At 42.0% G+C, this 24,480-nt stretch overlaps 1 protein-coding gene across 1 annotated transcript in view; it reads right to left on the bottom strand.

Annotated features, from left to right (window-relative positions):
- Window positions 1–24,480, bottom strand: part of LOC118389549 (copine-9-like) — a 178,797-nt gene that overhangs the window by 91,975 nt on the left and 62,342 nt on the right. Inside the window, exons 5-7 of the mRNA XM_052527298.1 lie at window positions 19,330–19,369; window positions 19,050–19,052; window positions 11,824–11,900 (exon numbers count right to left, since the gene is read on the bottom strand). Of these exons, the coding sequence (XP_052383258.1) occupies window positions 11,824–11,900; window positions 19,050–19,052; window positions 19,330–19,369 (120 nt within the window). The remainder of the gene's footprint in view (window positions 1–11,823; window positions 11,901–19,049; window positions 19,053–19,329; window positions 19,370–24,480) is intronic.

The raw sequence follows: 24,480 nt of genomic DNA, 5'->3' as shown, positions 1-24,480 counted from the left end.
CCTCAAATGCCAAGAATCTCCTTGCAGGTGGTACGGGAGGGGGAAAAAGAAGGACAATATCTAATTGAAAAGATATAAAAGGTGTTTTAAGGGTTTAGAAAGTGCCCTATGATGTGCCATTTCATAAACTCAATAAATACATTTACCAGCGGGAGAAACAATGTTCATACAACGTCATTACAACCAGAAAGTGGTTGAAATGATGTCAGAATGTCATTTTGACGTTATTTAAACTATTTTCTGCTCCCTGGGTTAAATATTCATTCCAAAAGGAGTGCCTTCCTTGGCTCATGCATGTTACTGAATTTTAAGAAACAAGTCTGTCGAAATTCAAGATCTTCAGTCTGAATCCAATGGACATCCTCTCAGCTGCATAATTTTAACATATGTATTCTAGAACACTGCCCAGAACACATTTCTTCTTCTGATAGATAAAACAACAAATAGAGACTGAAGAACAGAGAGAAAATAAAACAATGGGCTGGACATGCTGGGAGATGAGTTTGGATTGGTCTGCCATGTAGCAGGCTTCTGTCTGTAATGTGAGCTGTTCAGTATGTGTTGATAGTCCTTTCTACTGCGCATTTTTTTAAAGTTATAACGTTAGCCATCGAGAACTAACTAAGTTTTGCTACTTTTCTCAACAACATTGACGCCCGGTAAGAATCTAGATACAATTTCAAATATACGTTTCTAATTTCGTCAGAAAGTCATTTTTATTGCAATTTAAAGCATACTGTTAGTTAGCTAGTGAACGTTAGCCTGCTGGCTCGCTAGTTAATGTTACGTGTATGATATATGGAGTAATATTATTTGAATCAGAAACCCATTTCCATGGCTAGTTCTAGCCTAATGTTAGCTAGCAAACATTGAACCTATACCACTCCCTCTTCAAATTAGGGCTAATTGGAAAAGCTGTTCAAAAGAGGACATTGTATTATTTCTTTGTACTCCCTGACGAAGGCCATGCAGCCGAAACGTGTTGGATTTTTAAAACTTTGCTTCTATTGAACATGCCATACAAATAAGGGCATTTTAATTAATTATATGAAGAGTGCCTTGGTCCTCCTTTCTTTTTGATGACCAATTCACCCCTTTTACCAAAGCGCACCTTCTGTCTACCAACATGTACTATTGTGTACCTTAGTAGCACTTCCCTTCCTCCCCTTTCTACTAATTGAACCTAGTTTGTTGGCTACCTAGCTATCTGCAGATTCACACTACAGCTATGACAATGTTTGTATTGGTAGTAGTATGAGTTGGGATTATGCCGGTGCATTGTTTAACTAGCTAGCTACGTCAAAACAAAGACTCCACTTTGGCCAGATTATTACATGACCATCAAATTAGCCAGGTGTGTCTGGGGGTGATCACAGCCATCTATTGTATTTCATGAACATGTGTACATGTTTAGACAAATAGTGACCCATCCGCTTAGCTAGAAGTGGCTGGGGGGTAATTTGTATTCCATGACCAATCAATTTAGACAAGTGTGTCAGGTAAGCGTCATCTAATAATTATGAAATATTTTTATCTGGACACTTTCTGTTTTTGATATTGCTACTATGCAAGTAACCATTTCAGTGTACCTTTTATACGTTCTCTATCCTGTGCATGTGACAACTTAGATAAAGCGTGTGTTTTTACTACATGGCCTCACATGTGAATCCTTAAAGAGATGGGTGAGGCTAAGGCATAAGAGGGTTGAACAATGCTGAATGGCTGTACACAAAGAAGAGCTCTCCAGTAGGCCATTTTGACAAAAGTGGGATTAGAAGTTAATCAACTTTCAAAGCAGAATTACTTTCCCATTCTTCTTCAACTGCAGTATATGATATACCATTTCCTAGCTCTGAGTCTCTACTTTTATCCAATGTAAAAAAAACACTATTTCAAATTTTGCTACATAAAACCTGAATCGAGGCTTAGTGAATGGCCTTATGGGACACATGTTGCTTATGAGGACATGCATATATTGTATGTACAAAATGTCATGACTGTAGCGCAAACAGGACAGAAGTTGGGAATTTCAGTTGATCACTTTAGCGCCCCCCTTGGGCCAATCAGAGTATTGAAAATGCTGGATCTCTATGGCAAGACGCATCATTCGCTCAAGTTTCATCAGAATCGGGGCGAGTGGTGTCTGAGATATCGCGTGTGACTAAGGACAGAGACAGATCCATAGTCCCCCCTTGATTTCATCATGGGGGACAATTACGGGTTCATCACTGTACAGTACAGTGGTCCGTCTGTCTGTTGTGGCCTGGTATGAGTGGCAGTCTTAAGAATTGGATTGAAATAAGTAATATTAAACCAGTGAAGAAATATTTTTAGACATGGAGATACGCCAGAAAGGGATCGAGAATGGGAAGTGGGAGGACATACAAGCAGCGCAAGGGTTTTAATCTGAATCTTATCAGGGCAAGAGGTGCTGGAGATGTGGAGTGGAACATAATTACAGTGGAATTTAAGAGCTATGTGTGCGCGCGCTTGCGCAGTAACTTTTGTGAAGAAATGGGTTGGGGGGACAAGGACAGAGCAACATCGATCAAGTGTACCTGACAAAAGAGAAATATGGCATTTTATTTTAACATTCAATCTTTGAGATCTTTTACACCAAGTTGACATACCAAGTGCTTATAAGCAATGTTAACTTCACCTGTGTTTTTGTTTAGGGGAAGGGAGAAACTTGAGAGACACTGTGTTTAATATTCAATCTGGAAATATTTATGCCAAGTGCTGTTAACATTACTTGCGTTTTCATCGAGGGGAGCTGGAGAGGGGAGACACTTGGGAAGCGATGGACTGTGTGGAAGGAATGAATATGGTTGGCAAATGAATCGCGGTCACCTTCCTCAGCAGCTACTTTAACTGGCTGCTAGCAGCTCATACATCTCAATAAACAATGTTGGCAGGTTGTTCCTCCTTTTAAATTGGTATTTGCTCTGATTTAATTCATTTGGGGAACGTGAGACAATCCTCTTGGCCATGGGATATTTAATTATATAGAGGATAATAAATAATGTGTAGGGATGCACGGCACCATACTGACCTGTGCAAAGACTCCGTTATTAAAATGAATGGGCAAATAAGTGTGTGTGTGTAAGTGAGACAACGAGAGAGAGAGATAGAGACAGACAATAGGAGAAAGGGTTTTGTCATTTATTCGGCAATTCTAAAATGTCAGTAAGTACGTTAAGGTATAAGTATCTAATTATTGCCAATAATCCATTGTGGCAAACAATACCTCTTACCTCCCACATCTCTATACTGCTGCCAATGAACAGAATAGTAGCACAGTTCCCCTGCTGTTTTAGTGATTGTATAGAAGGATTGACTTTCGAGCTTTTAATAGACAGTTCATCCACCTACTAAAAGCATACTTTACTAAATGGAGGAAGCTTTCATGATTGCATTTAACAAGGGAGAGTGAACAGGTGAAGAGGTGGACCTCTACATCAAAAAGGTCTCTATAATGAGGTTCAAGTGTCAGGTCAACACAGAAACAGTTCCCCCACACTCAAGGAGTTTACCATGGACCAATTAAATCAAACTTGACTTGACTTGCCCAATGACATTGGTGTGTCACCTGCCACCATGCAGTCCTCCAAATACAACAGTATTTGAGATCTTTCAAAAATACTATGCGGCTCTCGATTGAACTTGCCTGATGCAAGAGAAAGTTTGAAATAGTCAGAAAACATGTTAACCGTGCCAATCTGGCACTATGAGCAGACCCGAGCTGATGCTCAAAGCAATTTGAAAGACTTCAGATCCTGTTTAAAACCAGATCTGACCGCCACACACAGCAAACAGCCCACGGATTGTTAAAGCAGAACCATCTCCAACTAATGTGCTTCACCACCCAAAGTCACCCACACAGGAACAAAAGTCTCCTCTCCATAGCAACCCAGCCAGCGCAATGCATGCAGTTCCGCCAGAACTACACTGAAAATAAACAGACCTGGGTTCAAATACTATTTTAAATCATTTAAAATACTTTAGCTTGGCTTGATTGAGCTTGTCTGTTGCAAAAGAGCCAATAGAAAAATCCCAAAAGCGTGAGCCCCACCCACCTGGCACTCTAGGCAGGCTAAAGCAAGCGCTCAAAGTATTTGGGAGATTTCGAATAGTATTTGAACCCAGCACTGAAAATAAATACAAACCCAGAGTAGCAGCATAAAGCCTACACACACACATTGCAGAGACGCTGCCTGTCAGATCAAAACCCACCAACCTGCCACAATGCCAAAAACTCACCGGTACTTCAAAGACTCACATTTCACACTTTGAGATTAAGATTTTGATTGAATTTTTTTCAGAATCAAAACCACACAAACTCAAATTTGTTAATCAGAAACCCATTGAAACAAAGAGCGCAGGGAGGGCCACTATAGTTCATAGGCTTTATAATGAGGGAGAGAGAGAGAGAGAGACAAACTCAGGTCTGTTAACTTGTGGGTTGGTGAGTGTTGGATTGATCAAAGCTCTGAGGCCATGCCAGTTTGCTGTACTGTACTGAGTGGAACGAAAGGAACAACAGAGGAACATCAAGAGTCGCTCTACATTTGGCCTTTAAATATTTCATCATCTGTGTGCGTGTGAATGGGTGTTGCTTTCCTTCAAATTAACTTAAAATTAATTTGTGAAGGTTTTGATATTGAACTTTGGTGCTGTTGTGCAGCTTGCATGGCACTGGCATAAGCTTGTCTTTGATGGCTGTGGTTTATGGAGCTTTGCAGCCTTGCTTTGTGTTGTCAGTTATTACGTTTCCCCAGAGTCTCTGTTTTATCCAATGCTTGGAAGATGGGAAGTTAATTACTGTACAGCTGTGGGGCTTGAAGATTCTTCCCCAAGTCTTTCCATCATATCTGGTGTTGTAGTGTTGACTATCTTTGAATGTGAAGACGGTTTGTTATCAAATCATTTCTCTATGTGTAATTATTCCGTAATTCAACGAATCACGGAATAGTAATTAACTAGGAAGTCGGGGCACCACGGAAAAATGTTTGTACAGTTTCAATTTCCAGAATGTAACTCTTCAGATATTTTATTATTTTCACAGATCACAATCTTCTATTAATGTACTATTACCTCAACGTCGCAAACCCTTGGATATCTTCATGAACCCTTTCATAAATCATGAATCAGCAATATACAATTAGGTCATACATCGGTTACTGACATGATACACTGAAAAGTCCCTAGTGGGCTAAGCCGATATGACGGCTTGGTAGACAAAGGAAAGGGGTGGGGACCGTTCAAGAGCGGGAAACTCAGAGAGGATTCACTGTAATACAGTCGATAACTACACATGAAATGCTAATACTTTTAACATGAACAGCCGTGTATTTGAAAATCAATTGCAATTTACATATTTACGAGAGTACGCCTTTGTTGTCCCTCTCTGCGATCACCGGTCTGTCTGCTGGATAGTCAGTCAACCAAAAGCCTCTGGTTTGTCCACTAGAGATCAAAGTCTGTTGGAGTTGTAGGTTGTTATAATTAAGATTTCAGAGTACCATTCAGAAATGTTCTTAGATCGGATGTGTTTACCAGACTAAAGTATTTAAACAGAACTGAATAATTGTTCTTTAGTTTGTAGATTTCTTAGCCATTTCAATGTGGGAATGATCTCCACGTTCTCTCGTCTTGTCTTTGAGTAGAGTTGCCAACCATTTCAACATGTAGCGACAGCTTCCATGTTTTCTGGTCCCTAGAGTAGTTTGAACCACTTCACACAACAGCATCACCTGGCATGTTTTTGTCTAGAGGAGTAGCCATTTCAATGTGGGGACCCTGTCCCAGCAGTATCTTGACTCTGGTTTAAATTGCCTAACATTTCAACATGTAGCGACAGCTCCATATTTTCTGGTCTAATGTAAATTTTGTCACAAGTGGTTTTATACTCTGTGGAAGAAGGGGTCGGTTCCATGATGCCTGATGTAATGTCATGGCTCACGGGGGAGTGGCCACTGACTAGTTAAAACCTTATTTCTAAACAAGGCCAACATCACATTACATCTTCTCACAAATAGTTTCATATTCAACCATATATTTTATACAACCATCAGATGCAAACCCTATAATTGAGAAGTGTACACAACCAAAGACAGTAATGTGTGTATCCGGTCCTTCATGAGATCACCAAATGAAACAACCTCGACATGACTGTCCCTTAAGTGTCCACAAACCACTCCAACATTCTCAAAAATATAAATACTGTTTAATTCTCAAATTTGGAGGATTATGAGTTTTGGCAAGAAGAATGCCTTTTGTTCTCCATATGCTCTCTCACTCAATACTCCATGGCAGTGAAAAGAGTTTCTACTAGGAATTTATGTTGTAAAAGCTGGGGTGGGAGAGAGAATGAGAGAGGGAGGAGCCACGATATACACCCAAAAGGGCCACGTGGTGACACTGGGAAAGAATGAGGAACTCCTGACTTACACAAGTGTAATGAGTAACTACAAATACGGCCTTGATACCGTCTTAACATATTCAAACCTATTTGAATTTCTAATGGGGAAGGCAGAGGGAGACCTTTCTTTTTTCTATAGTGTGTATGTTAAACTTGAAGGGGTGGAGATAAATTAAGGATGAAACACGGTGTGGTCTGTTTGTTTGTGGCTTAAATCTCACAGGTCCAACATAAATTACACTAATGACCACCTGGTACACTGAGTGTGCATGTTCCCGTCAATCCCCCCAAAGCTCGTGCTGTGACTGGTTACAAGAGACATAATATGCACTATGGCTTTATCAACATCAAGCATACCTGAGACATGATTGCACTCACAGAGGCATTAATAACCATAACATATTCACACGGGGGGAGTTGTTCTCTGAAGTCTAGTAACCACGCACAAACCAGAAATCCTATATTGTGTTTGTGCGTGTGTGCAGAGATGATGATTCGATTTTTGGAGAGCAGCAAGCACTTCGGTCAAAGTCGGCAGGGGGTTGACAACACGCTACAGCTATGTACACATTTAATAGACATACTGTTGGTGGTCCTGTGGGTTGAAATGGCTGAATGTTTGCCCTGTTATTGTGAGGAGTTATGCTGGCGTATGGCAGTGGTGGTGGGTTCCCCTAGTAATCCCCTGCCTTTGAATACCACCAGGCTCTCTTTGTCCCTTTACTTGAGATCTGAAAGCAGATAATCGCACTGTCTGATGCCATTTTAGAGAACAGAATGGAAAAGATGAAACAGTTTATCCCGACTGAAATGTTGGTGATAGAGACAGAAGGAGACATTATGCACTCTCAGTTGCCATAGAAACATGCACATCAAGTCAGAGGAATAATAATGTGTTTTGTGTGTGTGTGTGTGTGTGTGTGTGTGTGTGTGTGTGTGTGTGTGTGTGTGTGTGTGTGTGTGTGTGTGTGTGTGTGTGTGTGTGTGTGTGTGTGTGTGTGTGTGTGTGTGTGTGTGTGTGTGTGTGTGTGTGTGTGTGTGCGTGTGCACGTGTGTTGCTGCCATTGAGGTGTGGTGTAGTGTGGTCTCTACTGTGATCAATACCTCTCTCTCTCTCTGCCTTGGTCCCTCTTATCATCTCACTCCATGGGAGTGTGAGTCTTTGCATGGTAGGACACACACACACACACACACACACAGTCAAACACTCTTTGTCAGCACCAGTCAACCAGTATTTGCTAGTTATCTCCCAACATAGTGACATAGAGCCAGAACTGACAGAAAATGTGTGGCAAGACAGCATTTGCCCCAGTACTTTTCAATCTGGTGTGGCGCTGCCACAACACTTTCAAAGCAGCAGAAACAAACGCTTTTACCAGACATATTCATTAGTTCACTCCATAGAAAAATGTAGAAAAACGTTTTGCTATGGAAAAGAAAGCAGGCGTGTATTTTCTTACATTTCAGCCCGTTTGCCTCTTTTCTCAGGTGAATACAACCCTGAGCCTGGGATTTTACACGGTAATTCTCAGTTGCATTCACTTGTCAGTTACAGTGGGCTCCTAGCTACAGGCAACAGAGCCTCATTAACCACACCTCTCAACAACTCTATCAGGATGCCTCAGCACCTTGTTGTTTGAATGCACTCTGCACTTGGTTTCTTTCATCGCCCTCACTCCTCTCCAGTCTGTGGAATCTGACTTTGTGGCTGTGTTATCTAGTGGAAAACCCTGCCTGCCTCGTTGCCTGCCTCATGAGAGCGCAAACACACAGTTTAGTCATCCTATAAAACTATCTAGAATGATCCAATCTATAGCAGCTAACAAAAATACTAAAGTTAGCTTCATAGACGCTAACTACTAGAGCTTTTTTACGAAAGTATCTTCTGACCGGGGGAGTTTTGTTAAGAGCCCTGATGCTTGCTCTAAACATTAACACACATCATTGTGGTACTGTTTTGGAAACATAATAAATGTATCTTTCATATCAGCTTGTTTGCGTAAGACATAAGGAAGACATATGTCACCACCTGTGCTAACTAGCAATCTAGCGTGCTCCAAATACCTGTTTGTAAGCTAACTGGGGAGGAAGTGTAGTTTGTCAACTGAAGGCACACACAGTGTATGGATCTGTGCAAAACAGAATTTATTTTTAAATAATTCATTCTCACTGACATGAAAAATAAGGGGCCATTTAAAACCGTTAAAACACAGCGTCGGAATTGTCGCCAAATGTGGGCGAATGTAATGGATAAGGGTTTTTCGACAGCTATCTTCAGAGCAGCCTAGCTAGATAGCTAACATTAGCTAGCTAGGATGATGCAATCATGCAGTCAGCAGTTAACATGCATCGTTTTTTAATGCTAACTGTATTATTAAGAGTGGAATTTGAGGCAGGGTGAGGAGTACTGGAAAGGTGTGACTCCAGGTTACAATAGGCCATAAGTATACAGCAGATTGCTGATTGTCGTCACTTTGATTATGCTGTAATAACATACTGTAGCACCATGACCAGGATCTCTATTCATTTAAGTAAGCAGATTAGGGCTTTCAGGAGGAACAGAAAAGTGTGTGTCAGTTCATAAACCATGTGCCATGGAATCGGTACATTGAAAATCTCTTCCCAAACATTTTGCAATTTATATGGCACAGCTGTCCATTTTTTGGTCCTTAAATGAAACTGATATATATTTTTATTTATCACAATTTGCTTTAACCAATTTTGGTCTTTAATGAAGTGCTGACAGACAAGTTCTTTACTTTTCCCCCTTCCACTTGATAAAGGTTCCAACTGATAAAGATTTTTTTAATCAATTAGTATATTTGAGTTTAACCACAATATTTGTTGTATTATTTGTTCTGTCTTTTCTGGTGGATTCAACTGAAATTGCAACCAACTTTCTATAGCTTGTTTAAAAAAATAACAATATTTTGGAGATGATTTCGTTTTCAAATAACCGAATGTGAGCGATTGTAATATGGATAAAGTGAAAAAGACCATTCTTGAACATGGGGTGAGACATTCTTACTAATTTGTAAATAAAGCCAATTTGTTATTTCCAATGATTTATCTCTGTTTTTAGAGGGAGAGAAACTAAAACCACATGTCAAGTGTAATTCCCCCATTGTATTTACCCAATCTCTTAACTCCAGGACCACCAACAGTTATTTGTTGTTGTTGCCTGACGCAGGACGCTAGTGCCAGAGAAGTGAGACTCAAAAAAAAAAACGCCTCCATTAATTTACAAAAAGATAGCAAATTTGTGCCACAGTTTAGACTACCGATAGATCAGCATTCTAACGCCCCCTTGTGATAGTGTGGTGCAATGACAGAATGTCATCATCTACCACTAATGGTGGCGGCATAAGCTCGTAACTTTTAAAGGAAGAACCATCATAGCAACTCTGTGCTTTTGTCTTAAAGCTCAAATGTAATAAGCGTAGCCTACAGATGAGAAAATAAACACTTTAATTGTCTGCACATACATGCTTGTGCATTGTTACATTATTCAAGAGTGTAATATATTTTAGAAGAAAAGTTTCTGTCATTGTTGAAAAGTTTGTGCTTACTGGCTAGTAGTGGCTACTGTGGTATTTATGGTAAATTTGAGCTGCAGACCAAGAATGTTGCTTTGCCAGCCACAGTGAAAGGTTAAGGCAAGGATGTAATGTTAATTGAAAAGTAGCATTCTCTTTCGCCACCCCGCTTCTCAGACTCTTCCTTCATATCTCTTAGTGGGAATAGGACCTCGGAGTTTGTGCTTTATGGCATTGTGCTGTTGTCTGCTACGTACACCAAACACAGAGAGCAAGAGAGAGAGAGAAAGAGCAAGAGAGCGAGAGAGGCAGAGAGACAGAGACGCATTCAATCAAAGCTGGTCAGTTGTGTTTTCCCGGATATATAAAATGTTGTAATTGTTTCCTTGCAAATTCAATTTTGGAGTTCTCAAAACCTTGGCTATTGAATTGAAAAGGGCCCAATTCCATCCTGAGTCTATTACATATAAAATAATATATGCCATTTTAGCAGAAGCTTTCATCCAAAGCGACATAGTCATGTGTGCATAGATTTTTTACGTATGGGTGGTCCCGGGAATCAAGCAATGCTCTACCAACTGAGCTACAGAGGAACACATGTATTAGGTGATTCACTGGGCCAGTGTTGTGCGACTGACATGGGTTCAAATATAATTTAAATCATTTTAAATACCTTACACTTAGATATAAGGTTTCCAAAAGTGTTCTTCGGTTGACCCCATATGAGAACCTTTTTGGTTCCACATAGAACCCCTTTGGGTTCCATGTAGAACCCTCTCTGGAAAGTTTATTCAAAGGGTCCTGCTAACAGGCTAACTACACCACTCGCGTCGCGTGAATAATATAGAAATCTATATTATTAAATTATTGCACCCGCACTGCTCGCGCTCGCCAACGAGCGTCTGCGTTGCCAAGGGCTAAAATAGAAGTCAGTTCTATTTCTGACGCAGATCGCGCTGCAAGTTCTGCCTCTCGCACCTCCTCATTTGTTTATAGAAGCAGGTACCCACGTGGGTGACTGAAGACGAACGAGGTCAGTGGTGGTAATGCACCTAATTTATGAAAGTTGCCAATGATAATATAAAGTCAAGACAAGAAAAAACCTGGAAGGAGGAGAGATGACTAGAAACGATTTGGTTTTATGTGTAGATTAATTGGTGAAGTAGAGGACCTTGTGCATTTCATGTAAAATAACAACTCAATGTTTACATCCCAGGACAAATTAGCTAGTAACAGCAAGCTAGCTAAATGGGACAAATTAGCTAGCAAGTGCAAGCTAGCTAGCTAAATTGCCATAAATGTGTAAGGCTTTTCGACTTGTCACCAAATTAATATAATTGGTTCAGAGTTTGTTTTGATATTTTAACCTGCGTGTCGTGATCGTGTTTGGTGTGGGGGGACAAAATACATTTATGCACGATGGCGCACGCACCCAGACGATTTGGGTTCTGTGTAAGGGGACAGCCAAATAACCATTTTAGGTTCTAGATAGCACCTTTTTTTTAAAGAGTGTAGCTGTGCTTGATTGAGCAAACCCTAACCCACCTGACCTTCCAGACAGGTCTAGTTACCGCCATAGCATGTGTTATTGCCTCAAGCTCTCGTAAAATTACAATCCTTCTCAGCTGGAGTTTTGATGATAGATTCATCTCCAGTTCCATGCCTGTTGTACAGTGGAAGCCTCCGGGCTTAGACACACCAACGATTGTGTTCTTGTTTTTCGCAATCTACGAGGCAATGCGAACATTGTGAGATTCTGGAAGCCTGTCAAATGCGGAGGCGTACAGTAGCAGATCGTGTTTTGATGCATGCTATTACACAGCAGATACACAGATAGATATTTGATAGACATATTGGTAGACTTACGAGAGGGTTCTCTCCAGCCGACTGCCTGTGGATCCGATGATCTCCCCCAGAGTGCAGAACATCTGGCCCAGGAAGTCCTGTAGAAGTAGGGGTACCATAATTAGCACAACACCTAGCTCCTATTATGCTTTGCCTGGAGGGGCATCAGTTTTAGCACAACACCTAGTCCCTATTATGCTTTGCCTGGAGGGGCATCAGTTTTAGCACAACACCTAGCTCCTATTATGCTTTGCATGGAGGGGCATCAGATTTAGCACAACACCTAGCTCCTATTATGCTTTGCATGGAGGGGCATCAGATTTAGCACAACACCTAGCTCCTATTATGCTTTGCATGGAGGGACATCAGATTTAGCACAACACCTAGCTCCTATAATCCCATAGTCTCACATGCCAGACAGGCTCTGATCTTATTGTTACGTTTTTACAGATACACTGTATGGACGGGACAGAGGGTTTGATTCATGGGTGTCATGCATCCTATAAATCTGAGGGGGCAAATAGTATGTGAGGATGGCTGGGGAGGAGTTGGTCCTTAAAGACTACCAAGAAACACTATGTGCAGCCTGGTCACCAGAAACACATGTTGATTTCGGACGTTTGAGAAGGTCCTGATGACATCGATATATGCCACCCTCGGCGCTCACCCCCCCCACAAAAAAAAGAAATATGTGGCATGATTGGCACTGACCTCACAACACTGACAGCCAGAGCATGCTGTTTAGACCGACCACTGTGCCACAGTAGCTCTCAATTTTCTTGCAAGCAGGGAGAGTATTTGATACTAAATGGAAACAGCACTTTTTTAAAAAGTATTTTGTTTTATACTTTCCCTAAACCATAGCCCTAACCTTAATCACTTGGAATGAATACCTAAACTTAACCCTTTGAGTTGTTTCTGTTTAAACCCTGTAGCCATGCGGAATGAACCCGGTAACCACGCGGAATTAATGGGTAAAAATTTGATGTTCATCCACATTACGTCATATCCCGACTTGAAACTATGAGACCAGGTTGTTGTGTAAACCCTGCTTTAGCCCACTGCAGTAAAATATTGAAAAGATAATGTCAACCATACAGGTCATTCATCTGAACCCTTGAACTTGACCATTATAAAATGAAGGACACCTATGGCACGGCAGCTGTTGAAAGTGACTACTGTCCGAGGATCTTGGTTCACTGTTCATACAATTTTGATTGATACAATGCAATATATCCTGTGGAAATCAATCAAGGTCCCCAGTAATGATATATGTAATTCCACATACTGCACTACTTTGGGTCCTATGGGTCCTAGTCAAAAGCAGGGAATATAATCTCACTCTTCTACACACAATACCCCATAATGACAATGTGAAGACATGTTTTTTTAAATGTATTGAAAATTAAATACAGAAATATCTCATTTACATAAGTATTCACACCCCTGAGTCAATCATTTGTAGAAGCACCTTTGGTGATGTTTACAGCTTTTAGTTGTCTTAGGTATGTCTGTATCAGTTTTGCAAATCTGGATTCTTCCGTGCAGATTTTCTCAAAGTCTGTAAAATGAAATGGGGAGCGGCAATGAACAGCAATCTTCAAGTCATTCTCCAGATTTTCAATGGAATTCAAGTCTGTGCTTTGGCTGGGCTAGTCAAGGACGTTCACATTTTTGTTCTGAAGCAATTCCAACGTTGCTTTGGCTGTATGTTTGGGATCCATTGTCCTAAGGTCGTTTGCACTCTGAAGCAGATTCTAATCAAGGATTTGCCTGTATTTGGCTCCATTCATTGTTCCCTCTATCCTTACCAGTCTCCCAGTCCTTGCCTCTGAAAATCATCCCCATAGCATGATGCTGCCACCACCATGCTTCACGGTAGGGACGGTGTTATATGGGCGATGAGCTGTGCCTGGTTTTCTCCGGACATAGCGCTTTGCATTCAGGTGAAAAAGTTACATGTCTCATCAGACCACAGAATGTTTGCCTATTGATCTCAGAGTCTATCAGGTGCCTTTTTTGCAAACTCCAGGTGTGCTGTCATGTGCCTTTTTCTCAGAAGTTTCAAATCAAATCAAATCAAATTGTATTTTATTTGTCACATACACATGGTTAGCAGATGTTAGTGCGAGTGTAGCGAAATGCTTGTGCTTCTAGTTCCGACAATGCAGTAATAACCAACAAGTAATCTCGCTAACAATTCCAAAACTACTACCTTATAGACACAAGTGTAAGGGGATAAAGAATATGTACATAAGATATATGAATGAGTGATGGTACAGAGTGGCATAGGCAAGATACAGTAGATGGTATTGAGTGCAGTATATACATATGAGATGAGTATGTAAACAAAGTGGCATAGTTAAAGTGGCTAGTGATACATGTATTACATAAGGATGCAGTAGATGATATAGAGTACAGTATATACGTATACATATGAGATTAATAATGTAGGGTATGTAAACATTATATTAGGTAGCATTGTTTAAAGTGGCTAGTGATATATTTTACATCATTTCCCATCAATTCCCATTATTAAAGTGGCTGGAGTTGAGTCAGTGTGTTGGCAGTAGCCACTCAATGTTAGTGGTGGCTGTTTAACATTCTGATGGCCTTGAGATAGAAGCTGTTTTTCAGTCTCTCTGTCCCAGCTTTTATGCACCTGTACTGACCTCGCCTTCTGGATAATAGCGGGGTGAACAGGCAGTGGCTCGGGTGGTTGTTGTCCTTGATGATCTTTATGGCCTTCCTGTGACATCGGGTGGTGTAGGTGTCCTGGAGGGCAGGTAGTTTGCCCCCGGTGATGCGTTGTGCAGACCTCACTACCCTCTGGAGAGCCTTATGGTTGTGGGCGGCGCAGTTGCCGTACCAAGCGGTGATACAGCCCGACAGGAGGCTCTCGATTGTGCATCTGTAGAAGTTTGTGAGTGCTTTTGGTGACAAGCCGAATTTCTTCAGCCTCCTGAGGTTGAAGAGGCGCTGCTGCGCCTTCTTCATGATGCTGTCTGTGTGGGTGGACCAATTCAGTTTGTCTGTGATGTGTACGCCGAGGAACTTCAAACTTACTACCCTCTCCACTACTGTTCCATCGATGTGGATAGGGGGGTGTTCCCTCTGCTGTTTCCTGAAGTCCACAATCATCTCATTAGTTTTGTTGACGTTGAGTGTGAGGTTATTTTCCTGACACCACACTCCGAGGGCCCTCACCTCCTCCCTGTAGGCCGTCTCGTCGTTGTTGGTAATCAAGCCTACCACTGTTGTGTCGTCCGCAAACTTGATGATCGAGTTGGAGGCGTGCGTGGCCACGCAGTCGTGGGTGAACAGGGAGTACAGGAGAGGGCTCAGAACGCACCCTTGTGGGGCCCCAGTGTTGAGGATCAGCGGGGTGGAGATGTTGTTGCCTACCCTCACCACCTGGGGGCGGCCCGTCAGGAAGTCAAGTACTCAGTTGCACAGGGCGGGGTCGAGACCTAAGGTCTCGAGCTTGGAGGGCACTATGGTGTTAAATGCCGAGCTGTAGTCGATGAACAGCATACTCACATAGGTATTCCTCTTGTCCAGATGGGTTAGGGCAGTGTGCAGTGTGGTTGAGATTGCATCGTCTGTGGACCTATTTGGGCGGTAAGCAAATTGGAGTGGGTCTAGGGTGTCAGGTAGGGTGGAGGTGATATGGTCCTTGACTAGTCTCTCAAAGCATTTCATGATGACGGAAGTGAGTGCTACAGGGCGGTAGTCGTTTAGCTCATTTACCTTAGCTTTCTTGGGAACAGGAACAATGGTGGCCCTCTTGAAGCATGTGGGAACAGCAGACTGGTATAGGGATTGATTGAATATGTCCGTAAACACACCGGCCAGCTGGTCTGCGCATGCTCTGAGGGCGCAGCTGGGGATGCCGTCTGGGCCTGCAGCCTTGCAAGGGTTGACACGTTTAAATGTTTTCCTCACGTCGGCTGCAGTGAAGGAGAGTCTGGATGTTTTAGTTGCGGGCAGTGTTAGTGGCACTGTATTGTCCTCAAAGCGGGCAAAAAAGTTAATTAGTCTGCCTGGGAGCAAGACATCCTGGTCCGTGACGGTGCTGGTTTTCTTTTTGTAATCCGTGATTGACTGTAGACCCTGCCACATACCTCTTGTGTCTGAGCCGTTGAATTGAGATTCTACTTTGTCTCTATACTGACGCTTAGCTTGTTTGATTGCCTTGCGGGGGGAATAGTTACACTGTTTGTATTCGGTCATGTTTCCAGTCACCTTGTCCTGATTAAAAGCAGTGGTTCGCGCTTTCAGTTTCACGCGAATGCTGTCATCAATCCACGGTTTCTGGTTTGGGAATGTTTTAAATCGTTGCTAACGCATCTTCAACGTTCTAATGAACTCGCACACCAAATCAGCGTATTTTTCAATGTTGTCGTCTGACGCAATACGGAACATATCCCAGTCCACGTGATGGAAGCAGTCTTGGAGTGTGGAATCAGATTGGTCGGACCAGCGTTGAACAGACCTCAGCGCGGGAGCTTCTTGTTTTAGTTTCTGTCTGTAGGCAGGGATCAACAAAATGGAGTCGTGGTCAGCTTTTCCGAAAGGAGGGCGGGGCAGGGCCTTATATGCGTCGCGGAAGTTGGAATAGCAATGATCCAAGGTTTTTCCAGTCCAAGGTCCTTCTTGCCCGGTTGCTCAGTCTGGTTGGACGTAGTGCTGAGAGATTAGTTCCATATTTATTTTTTCTCCAATGATGGAGACCACTGTGCTCTTGCAAACTTTTAACACTCTAGAAATAGTTTTATATCCTTCCTTAGATATATGCCTCATCAATAATTATATCATGGGGATCTATGGATAATTCCTTGAACTTCATGGTATAGTTTCTGCTCTGACATGCACTGTCAACTATGGGACCTTATGTAGACAGTTGTGTTTCTTTCTAAATCATGTCCAAACAGGTGGACTCCAATCAAAGTTGTAGTGACATCTCAAGGATGATCAAAGGAAACTGGATGCATCTGAGCTCAGAGTGTGATAGCAAAGGGGTGTGAATACTTATGTAAATGAGATATTTCTGTATTTCAAAAATGTCTAAAAACGTCTTTTCACTTTGTCATTATGGGGTATTGTGGCAAGATGGGTGAAAAAAACGTATATTGAATCCATTTTGAATTCAGGCCCACTGTATGTGTGCTAACCTCAAAATGTACCTCGCTAGGTGGTTACCTCGGTGGTTACCTTGTCGTTGCTTGTTTCTGTCTTGTTTTGCCGTTGATTCCTTTTTCTTTCCGGTCATTATCCAGTTATTTCAGCAATGTACTTGAGTAATTATTATGTAACTTACTGGTCATTTCTTTATACAGTAGTTTCAGTGTACCTACTACGGGGCCTTGACACTGTATTCTAAAGCAAACAGCTGTTCCCCTGTTACCATGTAAATTACTATTACTCTCTTAATATTTTCTCCATAGTTTCTGCATGCCTTACTGTCGCTTTTTTTTATAACTTGTATATCAAACTTTATGTACATCACACTTAATTTGATGCAATTTCTCCCTATACAAATGAACACAATCCCAAGTTATTAAACTACTATGTTCATTAATGGAACTTAATTTATTGTTAGTGTAGCCGGTCTGGGCCTATGTGTGAATGCGCTGGCTACTGCTCTCTGGCTTTGGTTCTGCTCTCTGGCTTTGGTTCTGTAGATTAATTGGACACAGGACACACTGCTGCCGGTTCTGGTCTTTTATTACTGGATGAGATTAAATAACTGCAGTGAATAAATGCAGTGCAAAGCAATTACATGAAATGGCAATCCTCTCTATGCTGCAAACTGTAACTAGGCCACTCAGGAACATTCAATTTCATGTTGGTAAGCAACTTCAGTGTATATTTGGCCTTGTGTTTTAGGTTAATGTCCTGCTGAAAGATGAATTTGTCTCCCAAACAAGGTTTTCCTCTAGGATTTTGCCAGTGCTTAGCTCTATTCCGTTTCTTTTTATCATAAAAACTCCCTAGTCCTTGCCGATGACGAGAACACCCATAACATGATGCAGCCACCACTAAGAAAATGACATTTGAAAATATGAAGAGTGATGTGTTGTGTTGGATTTGCACCAAACATAACGCTTTGTATTCAGGACATAAAGTACACTTCTTTGCCAATTTTTGGGCAGTTTTCCTTTAGTGCCTTATTGCAAACAGGATGCATTGGCCTCATGGTGAAATCCATGAGCGGTTTCCTCCCTCTACAGCAACTGAGTTAGGAAGGGCGCCTGTATCTTTGTAGTGACTGGGTGTAATTGATATACCATCTAAAATGTAATCAATAACTTCACCATGCTCAAACGGATATTCAATGTCATTTTTTTTTTTACCCATCTACAAACAGGTGCCCTTCTTTGCGAGGCATTGGAAAACCTCCCTGGTCTTTGTGGTTGAATCTGTGTTTGAAATTGAGTCCATGCAACTGTTAATCAAATTGCCTTGTTGAGCAAATTTTTACTCCTGAACTGAAGGGGTTGAATACTTATTGGTTCAAGACATTTCAGCTTTACATTTTCTATTAATTTTATTTTAAATTGAAAAACATAAATCCACTTTGACATTATGCGGTATTATGACAAAATATCTCAATTTCATCCATTTTAAATGCAGGCTGTAACACAACAAAATGTGGAACAAGTCAAGTAGTGTGGATACTTTCTGAAGACACTGTATGTGGGGAAACAATTAAGAAAGTAATAGTAATATACCGGGGAACAGATCGTTGCTTTAGAATACAGTTTAAAGGCCCCATAAGTACACTGAGACTATGGTAAAACTATGGTAAAACTATAAAGAAAGTAATAGTAAAACTATAAAGAAAGTAAAAGTAATAATAACAATGACTTAAGTAGAGTGCTGAAATACAGTACAAGCAAAGACCCAAAAGGTACATTTTGAGGTTGTACTGTAGTTCCTCAAATGTTTAATTCCTAATAAGTATAAACGGTGCTGCTAAGAAGAGGGAAATGGCCTTAAATACTTAACTTTGATTATTAGCCTCTATTATGGATAACATTTTTTCTACATAACAACCAGGAAAATTCATCTAACTTTTTTATCAGTATTTAGCAGCTACATACTAACTATTAAAGGATTATTACTGCGTTCTTACCTGTTCGTTGCCGTCTTATTTTCCTGTTGTTTCCTATTACTTTCCGGACGTTACCCTGTTATTTCAACACTATAAATTAAATTGCAACCCAGTTATTTTGTTGACTAACCTTCTGCTCATCCACAAAGGTTTGCAATCGAGAGAGAAAAACAATTCTGTTAGTTGGATAACTGCAGAGACAAAAAACAAAAATGTCTTAATTTTTTTGTTCATTATTCCAACATTATTCCCCTTGAAAAACTGCACCAATAAGTAATCAAATCAAAGACTAACCAAATGTAACCGCTTTAATTCTCCCTTGAGAGTTCATGAAGTAAATAGATACATATTTGCATGCCACATAGTTAAGTATGCTTCTATCAATTGTATGAAGTCACCAGTATGCTTACATGTTTTGAAATGTTTGAACTTCTGGTGTCCACATTGTACCTGTAAGAAATAAGGAACAATAAATCATCACCTGATAATGGGTTGAATCCACCAAAAATACAAGTGACAAATTAACACTTACAAAATACAAATTAACACTTACATATGAACATTCCATATTTAGCTGCTATGAGAACAAATACATTCAAGCAGCATATTAAAAACTGGGTTGATGTTGTCAATTACAATGGCCAGTAAATATTTAATTATAAATCAGATTATTTGAGATGGGGGAGATGTGGGAAGCGAAAATGATTTTTCTGCCAGCTAGCTAGCTAGCACGCTGCTAGCGGAGAAGCCTACAGCCAACTGGCAGGCACAAAACAAGGTCATGTAAAATAAACCTAAGCTTTCATTACATGAAGTTATTTTTAAAATATGCAGTTGGTTTTCATTGAAATTAGCGAACAGTGGTGATGATGTTTTAAAAATTATGTAATTGTGAACGAGAGTTACTGCTAGTCTTATAAGGAGTTGTGGTCAGTCTCAGCGACTCTTTGTGAGACTGTCGTAATATGGACACCGTACATGTAGGTTTTTTAAAACTATTTTTACTAGAAAACAAGGTGCTATCAATTGGTGGTTTGAGACTAAAAACAACGAGGACTGGCAGGTAGCCTAGTGGTTAGAGCGTTGGGCCAGGAACCGAAAGGTTGCTGGATCAAATCCCCGCGCTGACAAGGTAAAAATCTGCCCTTAAACAAGTCGGCCATCACTGTAAATAAGAATTGGTTCTTAACTGATTTGCCTAGTTAAATAAAAAAAATACTTGTTTCAGTAAATCTGGGAGAAACCCAAAACTAATTTTATATCAATGATAATATACTATTTACTAGTTACACTATATATACAAAAGTATGTCACTTAAAATGACTAGATTTGGCACACAGCCATGCAATCTCCATAGGAAAAGAAATGTCAGTAGAATGGCATTACTGAAGAGCTCAGTGACTTTCAATGTGGCACTGTCATTTCCAACAAGTCAGTTTGTCAAATTTCTGCCCTGCTACGGCTGCCCCAGTCAACTGTAAGTGCTGTTGTGAAGTGCTATTGTGAAGTGGTAGGCCACACAAGCTCACAGAATGGGACCGCTGAGTGCTAAAGCACATAAAATGTAAAAAATATGTCCTCGGTTGCAACACTCACTACCGTGTTCCAAATTGCCTCTAGAAGAAACGCCAGCACAATAACTATTTGTCGGGAACTTCATGGGTTTCCATGGCCGAGCAGCTGCACACAAGCCTAAGATCACCATGCGCAATGCCAAGCGTCGGCTGGAGTGGTGTAAAGCTCACCGCCATTGGATTATGGAGCAGTGGAAATGCGTTCTGTGGAGTGATGAATCATGGTTCACTATCTGGCAGTCCGACAGACAAATTTCGGTTTGGCGGATGCCAGGAGAACGCTATGCATAGTGCCAATTGTCAATTTTGGTGGAGGAGGAATAATGGTCTGGGGATGTTTTTCGAGCTAGGATCCTTAGTTCCAGTGAAGGGAAATCTTAACGCTACAGCATACAATGACATTCTAGACAATTATGTGCTTCCAACTTCATAGCAACAGTTTGGGGAAGGCCCTTTCCTGTTTCAGCATGACAATGCCCCTGTGCACAAAGCAAGATCCATATAGAAATGTTTTGTCGAGATCGGTGTGGAAGAACTTGACTGGCATGCACAGAGCCTTGACCTCAACCTCATCAAACACCTTTGGGATGATTTGGATCGTTGACTGCGACCCAGGCCTAATTGCCCAACATCAGTACCCAACCTCACTAATGCTCTTGTGGCTGGCTGAATGGAAGCAAGTCCCCGCAGCAATGTTCCAACATCTAGTGGAAAGCCTTCCCAGAAGAGTGGAGGCTGTTATGCCAGCAAACGGAGGACCAACTCCATATTAATGCCCATGATTTTGGAATGAGATGTTCAACGAGCAGATGTCCACATACTTGTGGTCATGTAGTGTAGTGTGAAAGTAAAATTAAAGTAGTGTTAAAGTAATATTCCAGACTTTTAGTTAAACCACAAACGAATTTGAATATTCGCCTAATGTCAGTTTATGTGACAAAACAAGCATTGTACAGTCTAAACCGCTGTGAAATATACAGTATTTCTATAACCAAAAATATTGTGTTTTCAGCTGTTTGAAGCTGGTGTACAAAACCGAAACTTAAGAATGGGAAGCATAGAAATAGCGCACATAGAACATATCTACCACTTCTTAGACCTTCTTTCAATGAGAATGACAGCTCTATAATTAACATTTCCATGTGAATTTGAAAGTATTCAGACTGCTTGACTTTTTTTCACATTTTGTTACGTAATAGCCTTATTCTAAAAAAAATGTTTTTTTTAAATCCCTCGTAAATTGACACACAATACCCTATAATGACAAAGTAAAAACAGCTTTTTAGAAATGTTTGTACAAAACTGAAATACCTTATTTGCACAATTATTCAGACTATTTGCTATGAGACTCGAAATTGAGCTCAGGTGCATCCTGTTTCCATTGATCATGCTTGAGACGTATCTACAACAAAGGCACACGCCTGTCTATATAAGGTCCCACAGTTGACAGTGCATGTCAGTGCAACAATCAAGCCATTCTCCATAGAGCTCAGATACAGGATTGTGTCGAGGCACAGATCTGGGGAAGAGTACCCAAAAATGTATGCAGCATTGAAGGTCCCCAAGAACACAGTGGCCTCCATCATTCTTAAATGGAAGGAGTTTCCCAAAGGCACCTAAAGGAGTCAGACCATGAGAAACAATATGCTCTGGTCTGATGAAACCAAGATCTTTGGCCTGAAAGCCAAGCATCACGTCTGGAGGAAACATGGCACCAAACCCTATAGTGAAGCATGGGGGTGGCAGCATAATGCTGTGGGGATGTTTCTCAGTGGCAGGGATTGGGAGACTAGTCAAGATCAAGGGAAAGATGAATTAAGCAAAATACAGAGAGATCCTTGATGAAAACCTGCTCCAGAGCACTTCAGGACCTCAGACTGGGGTGAAGGTTCACCTTTCAACAGGACAACGACCCCAAGCACACAGCCAAGACAGTGCAGGAGTGGCTTTGGGACAAGTCTCTGAATGTCCTTGAGTGGCCCAGCCATAGCCCGGACTTGAACCCATTAGAAAACCTCTGGAGAGACCTGACAATAACTGTGCAGCGACGCTCCCCATCCAACCTGGCAGAGCTGGAGAGGAGAAGAATGGGAGAAACTGGTGTGCCAATCTTGTAGCGTCATACTCAAGAAGACTTGAGGCTGTAATCACTGCCAAAGGTGCTTCAACAAAGTACTGAGTAAAGCCTCTGAATACTTATGTAAATATGATTTTATATATATACATATTTTTAAATATAAATTTGCAAAGAAAACAGTTTTTACTTTGTCATTATGGGTATTGTGTGTAGATTTACGAGGGAAAAAACAATTTAATCTATTTTAGAATAAGGCTGTAACGTAACAAAATGTGGAAAATGTTAAGGGGTCTGAATACTTTCCGAATGCACTGTATTGCAGCTTTAATGTGCTGCATCATAAGTTAAACCATAAACATACAGTATATGAATGCACTTCATCATTCAGTACAGGCAGCCTCAACCAGGGTTTGGAATAGGGAACAGAACAGAAAACCGTCAAATAAACAGAACCAGAACAGACAACGAATGTGATCTATACTGCTGTCATGACTCTCTCTCCTTGGTGAGGAACAAAGGTGCCAGATCAGCGTGGCAGTCAGTAGCCACGCCCCAGTGAGCTCAGAGTTTGTGCCAGTATGATGGAACGCCCCCTTTAGCCAGAGTGCTTTAAAGACCGGCGTGATAGACAGCATGAGCTGAACATTACGAAGTGGTTGGAACCTATGAAAACCAGACCAAGACATGCCGGGTTGCTTCTGGCGTGTAAAGTGGTCGGAAGCTGATGTAACAATGTGCTGTGTTTGTTGTCTGAGTCAGGCGCAGGACAAGTCTTTCCTCAAAATATGAATACAAAAAAGGAAGGAAACAATCCCGTAAAGAGAAAACCCTCCAACACACACAGTAACCCAAAACAATCACGGACAAAACAGAAAGGTAGACGAGAGGTTAAATAAGGAACATAATAAGGGAATAGAAATCAGGTGTGCGTAATCAAGACAAAACAAAAGGAAAAAAGGAAACACGGATCGGTGATGACTAGAAAGCCGGTGACGTCGACCACCGACCTCAGCCGAAGTCGTGACAGTTGCCTCTGATTGGGACCCATTCCAGGCGAAACACATAGAAATACAACACAGAACAAAACACAGAATGAAAAACATAGAATGCCCACCCCAACTCACGCCCTGACCAAACCAAAATAGAGACATAAAAAAGGAACTAAGGTCAGGACGTGACAGTGCCCCCACGTAGGTGGTGCCTCTCAAGCGGCGACCATCGCTGCCGACTCCCGAACTGGGGACCCTTACCGCGGGCCCCGAATAGGCGGGAGACTCTGGCAGCGCCGGACAGGCGGGAGACTCTGGCAGCGCCGGACAGGCGGGCGACTCTGGCGGCTCCGGAGTGAAGGGCGACTCTGGCGGCTCCAGACAGACGGGCGGCTCTGGCGGCTCCGGACTAACGGGCTGCTCTGGCAGTCCCGGACTGACGGACAGCTCTGGCAGCTCCGGACTGACATGCGGCTCTGGCAGCTCCGGACTGACAGGCGGCTCTGGCAGCTCCGGACAGACGGGCTGCTCTGGCAGTCCCGGACTGACGGACGGCTCTGGCAGCTCCGGACTGACATGCGGTTCTGGCAGCTCCGGACTGACATGCGGTTCTGGCAGCTCCGGACTGACAGGCGGCTCTGGCAGCTCCGGACAGACGTGCGGCTCTGGCAGCTCTGGACAGGCGGAAGACTCTGGCAGCTCCGGACAGGAGGGCGGCTCTGGCAGATCCGGACTGGAGGGAGACTTGGTTCTGGGAGCAGGCACAGGACTCACCAGGCTGGGGAGACATACAGGCGGCCTCTTCCTTGGCCGAGGCACCGGATCAATGGGCCGTGGAGGCGCAATGGAGGTCTCGAGCAGCGAGCCTGCACAACCTGTCCTGGCTGGATACCCCCTGTAGCCCGGCAAGTGCAGAGAGTT

Source organism: Oncorhynchus keta, chromosome 10, assembly GCF_023373465.1.
Source record: "Oncorhynchus keta strain PuntledgeMale-10-30-2019 chromosome 10, Oket_V2, whole genome shotgun sequence".
Lineage (NCBI taxonomy): Eukaryota > Metazoa > Chordata > Actinopteri > Salmoniformes > Salmonidae > Oncorhynchus > Oncorhynchus keta.
Note: the sequence above shows the minus strand (reverse complement) of the source record. Positions and strands in the feature narration are given on the sequence as shown.